Source organism: Parasteatoda tepidariorum, chromosome 2, assembly GCF_043381705.1.
Source record: "Parasteatoda tepidariorum isolate YZ-2023 chromosome 2, CAS_Ptep_4.0, whole genome shotgun sequence".
NCBI lineage: Eukaryota > Metazoa > Arthropoda > Arachnida > Araneae > Theridiidae > Parasteatoda > Parasteatoda tepidariorum.
In genome coordinates, this window is record NC_092205.1 from 75,011,961 (window position 1) to 75,026,235 (window position 14,275).

Consider the following 14,275-nt stretch of genomic DNA (forward strand, 5'->3'; position numbering starts at 1 on the left):
TATCATTAAAAATACTAACCTATAAAAGTAATAAAATTTATCAATTTCTTCAATACAATATAATAATACGACAAAATATGCTCAAAACATACTCTGCTGTTACTTCTTATTTTTAGCATGCACATTTAAGTTCCATAATTATAAGCAAGAGTACTCTTAAGAAATGCAAATAAATATTACATAAAAAACGATGTATAGTAACAGTTTTAATTTAATCGAACTAAAAAAAAATTCATGATTTATTGCAATGAGCTCCGATTAAATTTGAATATAATAGAACATTAAAACTATAATATAAACAATACTGAACTTTCATATTTAATTATGGGATTAAGAGAGCATGCATTGATATACTCTTAAAATTAAAATATTCAAAAACTATATAAACTTAAAAATATGGGTCTTAAATATGTTTAAATTTCGAAAAGACTTCAGTAATTTTGTAATGGACAAATTTTAATTAAACATTTTGATATTAATCTTTTTTTTCTAAAAATTTAATTTTTATTATTACACCTATTATTGCAATAGTTGAACTCCATCAGTGAATATAAATAAAAATCATTCTTTAATAAAAACTTTATTACAATATTAGCAACAAAATCCTTCAATGTTAGTATTTAAAAAAAAAATTTTAACAAATTTTTAAAATGAATGAATCATAAATTATTTAAACTGTATAACAGTAAACAGTATTTGAGGTATCTTCACTTTTAACAGTGCTGATGCACTTATGTTACTATAATATAACAAGGTATATTTCAGTAACATAATGAAATAATGAAGTTGAATAAAGTAAATAATAACATTGTATAAATGGAAAAGATCACTGAATAAACAAACATACAATGCCAAAAATTAAAATTCTATAAATTAATGAGAATACAATATAAAATTAAAACATGCTGATAATCAGTGAAATTAAAGAATTATATTATAAAAGTAAATTGCCATCTTTTATCAGAAGAAATTGTAAAAAATGTATCAAAAAATAAAATTTTGAATTTTAGTACCAGTTATAAAACCTATAAATTATATTTAAAAATAAATGAAAATGCAAATAAAAATCAAACAACATGTAAAGATTGATTTGTTGAACATTGATGTTTCACATTATTGGAACCTTAATAAAATTAAATATTTTTTGTTGTAATGAGCTTATATATAAAAAATCAGAAAAGAAAATAGAAAAAAAAGCTGAGATAATGTTATGAAATTAAAATGGCAATAATAATAAACTAAAGGCATGTTATTGAATTTTGTTCATATCTTGTTTAAAAAAAATAATTAAGCCTTTTTAACCATAGTAAAAATTGATATTATCAACAAAGTTATAAAATTTATAAACTCAAAATGATTTTTAACTGTTGCTCATCAATCCAATAATGCTATTAACCAAGTTTTATCATTTGACTTATCATTTGAAACATTTTTTTTAAACAGAATTACAAAGATTCAATGATCCATTGGCATGACTGAGTTATCATTTATTTGTTCTTTGGGCCCCTAAAAATCAAATAAGGAGAAGCTAAGTTAGCATTAATATTTTCATAACCCTACAAAAAAAAGTAAAAATTTGTCATTTAAAAAATTTACAGCATTCAAACATAGCTGGAGAAAAAGAACATTTTAGCAAAATATTACATGCATCATGGATTTCCCAAACAGTTAAAATTTTGTTTAGCATGAAATATTATGCATTAAGACACTTTTAGTTATAAATTATGCGGAATTAAAAATAATTTGAAAGTAAATTTTTTCCCTTAAAAATTTACCTATACTATTACAGTTAAAGGTTTTAGAGGGCTTGCGAGCTGGGTGTGGCGAAAAATTGAGAGGGTTTAGTAAAAGAAAAATTTTAACACTTATTTTTTTCTTCACAAGCAAAATAAAATTGCTGAAATTTTTTATTCACTTCTCAGAAGTATTTTAAGAAAATTGCTGTCACACAGCACAGTATACACTTGTAAAATATAGCAAGACACAGAAATAAACACTTACCAGTCATAAATCATATGCAGGGGTTTCGATTAATCGGGAAAGTTTTTTTCAAAATAACAAATTGAAACTAGCAAGAATTAATTTCTCATATTAGGTGCAAATTTTCTTTAAAATAGGTATATTGGGTATATTTTTTTCCTGAATATTCATTAGTTGTTGGTAGTCATGGACACATCAAATCTTTTAACAGCAAACAAATTCTGAGGCAATGTCACAACTTTTTAAATTTTAAAAAAGCACTGTCCTGAATTAAGAAGAAAGCCACAGCCTTGCATAAATGATTTTAATAATTAAAACTTCTCTGAAGCAAAAGGATAAAATAACGGAATATCCACAAAATGAAAATTGACTGCATATCAGTATCGCTGATGTATCACATTCTTTATAGATTGCTATACCAAACTGCTTAACATTTTCCTATTTTAAATAAAAATAATAATAAAAGTAAACTTTTTTCTCCACTGTCAAAACTTTTCTAGATAGTATATCAACTCTATTGAGTAGAAACCACTGCAAGAAATAATCTAGAACAGGGGTTTCCAACGAAGGGGAGTTTGTTAAGATCAAAGGGGCAAGCAACTAAAGCTACTTCTTCCTGCAGAGCCATTTGCTTTTTTAGAAAACAGTTTTAGGAAATGTTTCCTGAATTCTCTGATGAGAAATTAGATTTAGTATAAAATCTATTTAGTTTGCCTTTTAAAAAAGTTCCTAACACTTAACTTTTCTTAAAATAGAATTGCAGGCGAAAAATATATTTGAAGAGATATTTGCCTCACGGTATTAGAATTTTTTGCAGAAGCAAATAGAGCTACAGGAGCATTTATACCATTTTCACATAGCTTCATATAATACAGGGCAGGGTAGGCATGAATTTAAAAATAAAAATAATAATAGATTTTGATTATATTTTTACTCATTTTTTTAAAGCATTAATTTGAGTTGAATATAATTTTACGCAGTATAATTAATGAGTTATGCTTAAAGTAATTTTCAATTCTGTTTTTATCGTTAATCAGGGGCCTGTCCAGACATTTTGTGAAAGGTCTGTTTTTGTAAAATTGTGAAAAAATTACTCGTAATTTGTGAATATAAAATAAACGTTAAGTCACATTCCTTCAACCAGGGTCCTGCTTTTGTGAATTTGTGCAAAAAGGGTCCTGTTATTTCAAAAAACTTTTTCAAGGAGTTTTTAAATTGTAAAGATGTACAAGAATATGCTCAACACTGTAAAATAATAAAAAAATTAAATTTTAAAAAATAAACAGCAATTGCTGCTACTAAATTAGAGATGTAGCATACGAATATTCGTTACTAAGCCTATACTGCTGAACGCAGAATATTCATTTCGGATGAATAAAGGAAGAAGCGTCTGACGAAGACAATATTAGTTCGTTTACATTAGTCTTCCTTCCCTCCCCGTTCTTGGGAAGGGTTAATTCGATTAACAAAACAATACTGAAGATAAACAAATTTGTGAAGGGTCTGATTAAAAGATAAATTATTTTGTGAAGGGTCCGCTTTTAAGTTAAAATAAGGTCCGTTTTTTAAGGTGAAGGGTCCGTTTTTTTTTCAAGGGGACAAATTTCGTCTTAACAGACCCCTGTTAATACAGGTTTTATCGAAAGAAATGATAAAAAAAGAATGTTTATACATTATTATTTGAGGTTCAAAATAGTATAATAAACTAAATGTTGAGTTCAATAGCATGAAACTCTCAAATTATTATTTTTCAACATCTGAATATCAAACAATTTGCTTTTAATAAAAATAATTCAATTATACCTATTTAGTTGCAAATTTATTTAAATGAAGTACTTTTATCAAAATGTAGTTAGCGTAAGCAAATAATGGTATTTAACCACAATTAATGAGAGGGTTGAGTTTGAACAAAAATTATGATTTTATTCTATGGTTAGTTTGTAATAATTAAATAATTTTAACCTTTTCAATTTCAAACATTAAATATTTTAGCTATATAGTAAAGCATTGTTATTACATTTTATTAGAGCTTTAATTAGATTATTAAAAATTATTAAAATAAAAGATTATTAAAATAAAAAAATTGATGGTTTTAGCCAACTCTGATACAAAGTGATCACAAACAATCAGAAAAAAAAAACTCTCCCTCATCATTTCAGATCAATTTTATCAAATTTCCCTAATTTTTGTAACCAGGGGCATAAATTTAATCATTAATTTTTAAGTTATGCCCTACTTTTATATTTACAATATTACATGTAGAAATATTGTAGTTCTTGCTCTCTTTTTAAAAAAAAAAAAAAAAGAAATATTATAAGGCTAATTTTCATGCAAAAAATATCAGATAATATATTTATAAATTTGTACAAATAAATTAAAAGAGGAGAAAAGAAAATTATGCAAGTTCATAAGATTATATATACATAGCATAAAGACAAAAAGAATTCATGCAAGTACATGTAAGTTCATTGAATTTGTTAATTGATTTATAAGTTTCATTCTGTGTCTTGTTTTTTCCTTACATTTTATTTTCTGTTTTTTGCATGATATATTTTCTAATTAATGTGTTTTTTTTTTTTTGCTTTAATTTTTTTTAGTGCTCCTCACATTATTGTAGTATTGATATATTTTGCTTTGGCTACATTGATACAATATTATAAATAAATCTTTTTTGCGGATATAATCGTGTGAACTCATCTTTATCCTTAGTTATCTTTTCATTTTAGTTATCTTTTCATTTTTAGTTATCTTTCTAGTTATCTTTCCATTTTTTTATTCAGCTTTTTAATATATATATTTAAACTCTTTTTAAAGAATTTTATTTCAATTATCTTTATTGTTTTCCATATTTTCTCTCTCTCTATGTATATATATATGTGGTGTAACTACCACTACAAAAGTTTAACATCATTCACTAGTATATAAAGCATGCTAACTTGATTCTATCACGAGGTACCTTTTGATAGATGACGGTTGGCATGGTCAATAACTCCGCCCCCACATGATTAACAATGTCGGTTATTATACCATTGTCAAGTGTTGAAAGGTTATTTTTGAAAATGAATCNATAGCATTAATACCAACTATGATAGCCATATATATATATATATTCAAAAATTTAAGAAAATAATACAAAAGTTTATAATTTTATAATTACAGCCTTAAGTTAATGTTGCTCCCTATCACTAGATTTGGCAGTTTTTGTGGTTCACTGTCCAAAAATGGTTGCACATCCCCGTCTCAAACATCTCTGATTTTGATTTATATTTCAAACATTACTAATTATAATGAACAGGGATAGAAACATGGCATTATTTGATTCAAACTTGATATTAAAAATTTAAAAAGGAGTTAAAAACAACACAACAAAATTACAGACAAAATAAAGTAATATGAATGAAAAATTATTTTAATTTGATTGAAATTTACATGAATATAAAATATATTAACTTACGCAAGTTGCTTCACAAGATGATAAATTAGCCTCGTTCGGCAGAGATGAACCTTCAGTACCTTGCTTATTCTCTAAACATCTATACAAAATAAAAGTACTTTATCATTTTTAAAATGAAAAAGAAGCCAAGTTTCAAATGAGTATTTACTTTGCCAAGTTACAATTCATAAAAGTGAATGTAAAAACAAAGTTAATATTAGAGTTAATAAAAAAGTTAAAAGAAAGTTAATAAAAAAAACATTTGTTTACAGACTCATAGACAATGTGAACAACAGCTAACTTTTAAAGAATAAATTAGCATAAACTGGTTTTGCCAACATCTAATGATAAGAAAACATCAATTTCAGTGTGGAAACAGTAGAAGGAAACATAATGAAAAGTAAAACATGTTATTAGAAGCTTACTTCAAGCAAGCCACAATAAATATTTCTTAATTTATTTATTTATTACAAGCTTAAAAACCGGGCAGCGGCACTTGAGCATCTGTGTAATTGTAGTTTAAATAATCAGATCCAATACAAGAATGTTGCCAAATTAGAATAATCTAGTCTAAGAAATCATGACAATTAGAAATAGAATATTCAAGCAATCCAAATTTTAAAAAAAAGTTTTGAATATAAGCTTTATTGATACTATTTTAAAACAAAACAAAAAACTACAACAAAACTACATTTGGCAGAATAAATTAATTTTTGTACCTGTTACATATCTGAAACTAAGATGTAATTAAACCAAAAATTTTAATTCTTTTAAATTTTGACTGAACATGTTTTATAAACGTTAATACATTCACATTTGGTAGATTTATGCATACATCAGTAATAAATTGGTTGACTATATTTAAGGGTACTTGCACAGGGACACACAAAAAAACTTTTTTAAAAAAAACACAGAAAGTAGTGCAAAAGAGTAAAATTTGTACTCCCTTCATGCATCGAAGTACAAGAACCGTGAAGAAACACTTTTTATTGGCAATTGTAGTTGATTCAAACAAGTATTCGGCATGGAAATATATTCTTATCCCTTCATTAACAAAGATAAAATATATTCACAATAATTCATTACAAAAAAAATTTAACAAACTTACACAACATCTGGCTTTGTTTCATCACCATCCTTGATATCCTCCTTCATATAAAAAATATTTTATTAATCAAAAGGTACAAACAAATGTCAACAATAACTGCAAGCAAAATACTTAAGTATAAATAAAATATATTTTTAAAAGGGCTTATCACTTTCTCCTATTTAAATTTAAAAAAAAAAAAATCAGCAGAAATACAAAATCTTAATTTGAATTGTTTGAAATTTTTTTTTCGTAAATCTGTAAGATTTATCATAATGTTAAGAAAATAGCATTAATGCCAACTATGATAGCCAGGATGCAAAAGGTTTTTGAAATTGCACAATTTTTAAAAAAATATGTTTTCATTTCTGGAATGTGGCTACAAGCCGTATCTTATAAGTTGGTCTTGTTCCATGATTTCTTTTTTTCTTTTCTTAGTTTCTCACATGTCACAGCAATTTGTCATCAAATTGGGGCACAGAACCCAATACAGAAATCTTTCCAACTATAATATAGAATTGAACCCAAAGAAATCTCTGCTCAAGAGCCTGAATTCTTGATATATAGGATCAAGGTTCGACTCTACCAGCCTGGATAGGCTAAATCAACCAGTACCAGCTTGTCTAGGAAGTAAAGGCGGCTACTATGAATTGTTGATTACATTGACATGATCAAGCTGTTGGAAACAAAGTTGTGGAATCTTAATCTTCATGACCCCCAGGCCTACAATGGCCTGTTGCAAGAATGCGTTACTTTTCGCTTTAAGGTTTCAACAACTTACTAAAGTTTAAAGAATATCTTGAAAAATAAAGAGAATTTAGAATTTTGTATGAAATATAAATCGAACTACTTTTATTTTTAAACTAAACACAGTTCACATTTAAACTATTTAACGGAAGGGGTACCTATTTATGACAACACAAAATCCCAAAAGTTTTTTTATACCTTCAAAAAGAAAAAAAACAATAACAGAACAAAATTACAGACAAAATAAAGTAATACAAATGAAAAATTATTTTAATTTGATTGAAATTTATATGAATATAAAATATAAGAACTTACACAAGACATTAAATTAGTCTCTTTCTGCTGCGATGAACTGCCAGCATGTTGTTTATTCTCTAAATTTCTAAACGAAAATAAAACAGAAAAGTATTTTTTTAATTTTAAAATGAAAAAGAAACAAAGTTTTAAAAGAGTATTATATTCAAAACTTTTTTTAACATTTGAAAAGCTTGATTAACCTTTATTTAACCTTTTTAATTCTAAAATCATATTCCTTCTATTATGGGGATAATCCTGTATTGGCTCTGATCACTTTGTGGGGAGAGTAGATATTGACAATGTCAACCTTCATCGATGAAAAGGTCCCCCATCATAGAATCAAATTAACATGTCTCATATACTTGTGAATTGGAATTGTATTTTTGTAGAGGTAGACACACTACAGTACTCCCCCAGGGCTCGAAAAAACTCAGAAATTTTGCCTGTCCCCGTAGACGGCTGGTCCAACAATGTACCCGTCCTCCTTTGGAACTAACCCATAGCTTCTAAATAAATAAAAATATAATTTTCTCTTATTTATTGCAAACATTTATATAAATTGCACAACGAATTAGTAGTTACTAGGATTACATTATACGATAATAAAAGAAATACTAGGTTACCAATAGTAACGAAGGAATTAACTGGATTTCTAGATTAGAAGGTCATATTAGAAGTGAGGCGCTACTTTTGTAAGATAACAAAAATTGAAAATGCATCACAACGGGAAAATGGCCGTCCGCACGGACATCAGATTCGAGAAATTCGTTGTCCACGGGGAATTCCTGACGGCGATTTTTCGAGAAATGACTCTCTTACCAGAATTTTAGCTGTGATAGAATTCGATGAATGGATACCACTAGTTGATTCATTGCTGTTTGGTGAGAAGCCGAGAGAGCTGTATTAAGATCACCGTACTTTGAAATGCATATTGTGAGAGCTGTATTAAGTTCACGGTCATGGTCATTCCTGTGTAGGTTTAGTTTAGTTTTTATATTCTACTCTAGTTGAAATTAACACAATTATTATTTGATTTCTATTTGTATCCTTACTGCTCCTAAAAACCTCAGATCTCTAAAATATCAGATGTAACTCTTATAAACACTTCACTGCAAGGACATTATTCACATAGCGTCTTTTAACTGAACCATGAATATTTATACCAAACAGATTCAAAAAATTAGTAGCATTTGAGCCTTGTTTCCTTACCGAACTAACGTTTAAAGTAGCTGCCAGAAATCCTAAAAAACTGTTATTTTTATATCACACTACTCAATATACTATTTTAAAAATAAAAAAAAGAAGCACCCCACACTACAAAAAAAAAGCATCAAACACAGTAGTAGTAGATTTGTAGCGAGCTTCTTCCACGCAAAAGAACCGAGCAACAACACTTTGGTTTCTAGACGTTTATCAGGGGTCTGTCTAGGTTTTTCTGAGAGCTACCTATTTTGTGAAAATTTAGACATAATTTGTGAAAAATTAAAAAATTAAAAATCAACACAAAAATATGGTAGAGGGTAGGTATTGCGTCCTCTTAAGGGATACAAAAATAAAATTTTAAGAAAAAGTATTTTGTGAAATCCTAAAATTGATTTTGTGTCCTAAAGTTGAATTTGTGAAGGTACCGCTGAACTGTAGTAAATTCGGCCTGGACAGACCCCTGTTTATAGTTGGTACAAACAAGTACAGAAATGGAAATTTCTTTCCATCATTAATTAAAATAAAATATATCCACACGGTTTCATTAGATAACTAAGAATGTTAACATACTTACATAATAAGTAGTTTTGTTTCAATATCGTTCTTGATAACAACTCTGCAAGGTTTGCATAATTTCCTTAAATCCATCTTCAAATAAATATTTGTTCATTAATATAAAAGGCATTAATGAATGTCAATATCAACTGTTTTAAAAATATTTGGGTGAAACAAAAATACAATCATAAAAACGACATCTGTAAGTAGAAATAGTGACTTCACCTAGAGGAAAGGGTGGGTGTCAAATGGCGAAAAGAAGCAGTACGGAATGCTAATTTTTTTGGTGGCCACTTTTCATTTTGGGTACCACAGGCGACTACTATTCTTGCCATTTACATTTTTCTATTGCAGGAATGTGTGACCCTTTGCTTTAATGTTTTAACTTATTAAATTTTAAACATGATTTTGAAAAATAAAATTTAAAATTCCCTATGAATACATTTGCAACGTTAGGGGTGATTGTGAGCCCAAGTCGAAATTCCGGAAAATTTCTTTAGTTAAAAAAAATAAATAAAAAAAAACAGTTTAATTTAAAAAATTAGAAGAAAAAATGTAAACAAGGTTTTTTTCCTTTTTTCTCAATATTTCTTAGTTTACTTAAAATATATTTAAAATTTTACACATACCTCTACCATTTACACGTACCTTTGATGAACTGGAGAAGCAATTAAAATTTACAAATATGTCTTTCTTTCTTCAGTTTATGATTATAACAACTATTTACTGATAAAAAATGAATAATAATCATGAATATAAGCTTTTAAAGTATCTCTCTGGCTCTCCCTTACAAACAAATAAAATAAACTGTGTTTTTAAGTTCCACCTTTGAAAATTTGATTTCCGGATACTTCTGTGATCAATTATTTTTTTAAACGTCTGGACCTTCAATCTCCGGAAACTTCCGGAGATCACTGTTAGCGAAAATTCCGGAAATCCGGATTTTTCCCTCAGCACAATCAGCCCTGTATGGGATTGTAGAAAACTTTAAAAAATAAAATCTCTTTGATTGAATTGCTAAGTCTTTTACTAACATATTTATAGATTTTTTTGATTTGGATGAATTTATTTTTTAAAAATTATAGAATTTGGAAATAAATTGTCTTCTAATTCTATATTCTGCTCAGGGCCTTTATTTCTCTTAATCCTGACTCATAACCATCTTCAGATGAGAAGAAATCTGCTATTCTTACATTAAACACTTCAATGTTACAATGTTAACTTCGAAATTTTTGATTTTTTTTTAAATATTTATTTGAATATCATTAATATAATTGGAATTGGAATATCATTAAAAATAAATAAAAATACATCTGAAACTATATAACTGTATTAAAAATTATTTTATAAAACCTAATGCATGATTAAAAATTTTATAGAAATGCATTATTAGTGGCAAGACAAAAAATTGTGATTCCCTATATAAGAAAACACATATATTAAATTAATTGCAGATTGATAAAAAAATCTTAATATTGAATAGCTAAATTTACAGAACTATCATATTGGTAATACAAATCTAATAGTTACTAACGTAATTGTGCTGATTTATATCCTGTTTTTTATTTTTTTAAATTACACATTCAGTAACTATTTTTCAGATGTAAAAATATGAGTAACAAAATTTACAGTACAGAACCTATTATCTGGAAATCAGAAAACCAGGACGAAAATCGATAAATTTTCCAGCCATTTTTAAAAATAAAAAAAAAAATTTCCTCATAAGATTTTAGGATTTTTCTCTCTTTTTTAAAAGATGTTTACCTTACCATCATTTTACAAATAATCATTAGTGTATTAATTAATGGTTTTTACTACTTTTTAACATTATTTCTAAATACTTTTTTTTTTAGTTGGGTTTGCCAATAAAAAAAACAGCCTTTTGAAGCCATTCAGAAAACCGGAAAAATCAATTATCCGGAAAAGTGATCGTCCTGATCGTTCCGGATAATCGGTTCTCTACTGTTTTAAGTTTCCACATTTTGTATCGATTTGCATTTGGAAAAATAATTTAAATCAAAAGATTTTTTGATTGTCATTTCACAATTCAAATGTCATTTCTAAAGCATTGTAACTTTCAGCATTGTAACAACCCGAATTTTTACTGATGTAATTTGGCAAATTTGTATCATCTTTTTTGCACAAAAAAAATGCTTATTCAATACTACTTTTTACAAATATAAAGGTGGGGAGAAAAACTGCATTAAATTCTCTTTTTGTTTTTTATTTGCATTCTGAAAAATCAATTAGAATTTTTAAAAAATTTATTTAATCATTTCAAAATTCAAATGTCAATTAAGAAACTGACACTTCAAAAGTAATGTAATTTATTACCACAAACCAAGAAATTACTTAGTAATAAGTAATTTTGTAACAGAAGCTTATTAACAAAGATATGTATTTATAATAAATTTTAAATCTAAAGTCAATAAAAAAATTTAACGATCTCATTTAAATGCCTTGTAAATTCTTAAGTCAAAAATTATTGTTATTAAAAAAAAAATGTCCCTAGATTTAAATGAATGATTATTTTTTTAAAAAAATCAGTTGATCTAAATCACTATTTTTTTCAAGCTGATTAAAATGAAAATCTGGTTTAAGTAACCACATTAGCTAATTCTGAAGACTTTTCACAGTAAGACTTAATAAACAAACAGCATTTACCTGAGATAATCTTGAAACTTCAACTGTCACCTCTTTTGTAAAATCTATATGGTTCTCAGATAATACACTTCCATTTTCCTCCTCAAAGCTCATATCAGCTTCACTCTCAAACGAATCAGTAGAATTGGAATATGCTAATATTAAATTTATCACATCCTGTTTAGAGAGATACTCAGCAATATGTCGTACAGGAAACTGAGGTAAATTTATCCTCCTCAAAGATCCATCACGATAAACTCTAGTACAAATCCTGACAGCATCAAGATTTTCAAGGAAATCTTGCTTCCTTACATACAATACCATATCTTTATAAATTGGATACTGATCATTTGTCATTCTAACTAGAATTGCATCAATCACTTGCTTTTTGACCTGATGGTCTCGAGCCATAACCAGTAGAGAAAACTCATTTACCAGGAGACTATAAAAATTTATATAATCCGAAACTCTATCCCGCTGCATCCGATTGATTTCCATCATGCAAGCTAGATAGAAATCATTGAATAAATTCCAATGATACTCTTCTAACTTAGAATAAAAGACTTCGACAACTAATGGGAATTTCCTTTCACTAATCCTTGAATGATGCTTCAAAAACAAATATTTAAGAACAATCTTCAAAATACTTCTCTTCCCGTAACAATAGCACAAGTGTAAGAAATTTCTATTATTAGCTGTAAGCTTTAAACATGCTTCAATTGACTTTTCTGTAGACAGCAACTCAATCAAAAACGATGGCTGGAAATAGGTATTTTTAATTAAGTAGTGCAATGGTGTATATGCATTATTATCAAGAGTGCACATTTTGGCTTTATACCTTAACAAAGTTTTGATGACGGCCATATTTCTAGTGTTTTCAAATGCTTTATGAAGTGGAGTACTGTTTACGTTGCTCTTGGCATTAACATCAGCTCCATATTTCACCAAGATACCCACAATCCTTTCATCACAATAAGGCATACTAACTGCTAAATGCATAGGAGTACAGCAGGTGCTATCTAATGCATTTACATTGGCACCACAAGAGAGAAACTTTTCAATGACACTAATATCTGCACGAGTCACAACTTGGTGCAAAAGTGTGTCACCAAATCGTAACCTTCTATTTAAGAACGACGGATCAATACCATGCAATAATAGATCCACCAGCTCTCGATTACAATGTCTATTCAGCACAGCATTATATAACGGTGTGTTACCATTAACATCTGATTTCATGACATCCCCACCATGCTTAATCAACTCTTCCACAATATCTAACTTAATATTCCTATTTCTTAGACAGCAATAAAGAGGTGTCTGCCTGTGAATATTTTCTGCATTAGGATGTAATCCATGTTCAAGCAAGTATTGTACAACATCATTCTTACAATAATAATTTGTTACAGCAGCATGTAGGAGAGTGTTACGCCCGGAGGATTTGATATTAAGATCTGCACCTAGATGAACAAACTGCTTCACAATGTTAATATCACACTCATTCTTAAAAACATATTCAAAAAGAGGGGAATTACCTTTAGAATCTTTTAAATTCATATTTAAGTCGCGATTTCTAAATGAGAATCTTATAAATTCCCTAATGATGTCCTTAGATTCTTTAAAACGTTTCTTTCGGGCATCAATGGGTATGGATCTATCCTTTTTGATTATATGCAGCAACGGAGTTTCTCCGACGTAATTTTGGATGTTAGCATTTGCACCTAACATGAAAAGTAAGTAAACCTCATTAGTGTTACTGGCAAGATGAAGTGGAGTGTTTCCAAAACAATTTAAGTGATTGATGTCAGCCCCTCTCGCCAGAAGACTACTAATAATTACTTTTTTTCTTGTTATGGTGTGTTTCGATTTCAGCGTTTCAATTAGGGATTCGTTCAGTTCCTTATTACTATTTCGTGAACGGGTCAGCATCTTTCTTTACAAGGCTTCAAAATGAAACAAACTAAAACGACATTCTCCTTCGAAACTTGGATAAAGGATAAAAAGTCTTTGTTTACCAAACTTCTTTGTTTCGGAATCCAAACACCTTTGCCTAAAACTTCGAAACATATGTATTTCGCGCCACTCAGGAAATTGTTCATGACACGCTTGAAATCTCTGAACTAAGGTACTGTTCAACTTAGAGATTGTTTCTACTGCTGCATTTCTACCGTTATTGACTCAAACACAAAATTCTTTTCGCATGGGAATTACTGTTCTGACCACCCAGCAAAATCCACGAAAAAAAATAAGAATATTTTTAACTTACTTAACAAAAATTAAACTAAGAATTAATCCACATAAATATTAATCATTCAAAATAAAAATAAAAA

At 28.0% G+C, this 14,275-nt stretch overlaps 1 protein-coding gene across 1 annotated transcript; it reads right to left on the reverse strand.

Annotated features, from left to right (window-relative positions):
- Positions 1 to 481: 481 nt before the first annotated feature.
- On the reverse strand, positions 482 to 14,021 carry LOC107441664 (ankyrin repeat, PH and SEC7 domain containing protein secG). The gene is made up of 6 exons (XM_043043727.2): positions 11,967 to 14,021; positions 9,322 to 9,395; positions 7,563 to 7,629; positions 6,522 to 6,562; positions 5,435 to 5,513; positions 482 to 1,506 (listed from the first exon to the last, which is right to left on the reverse strand). Exons 1-6 carry the CDS (start codon positions 13,872 to 13,874, stop codon positions 1,456 to 1,458), a joined length of 2,220 nt encoding a protein of 739 aa, XP_042899661.1. The 5' UTR covers positions 13,875 to 14,021; the 3' UTR covers positions 482 to 1,455.
- Positions 14,022 to 14,275: the final 254 nt, after the last annotated feature.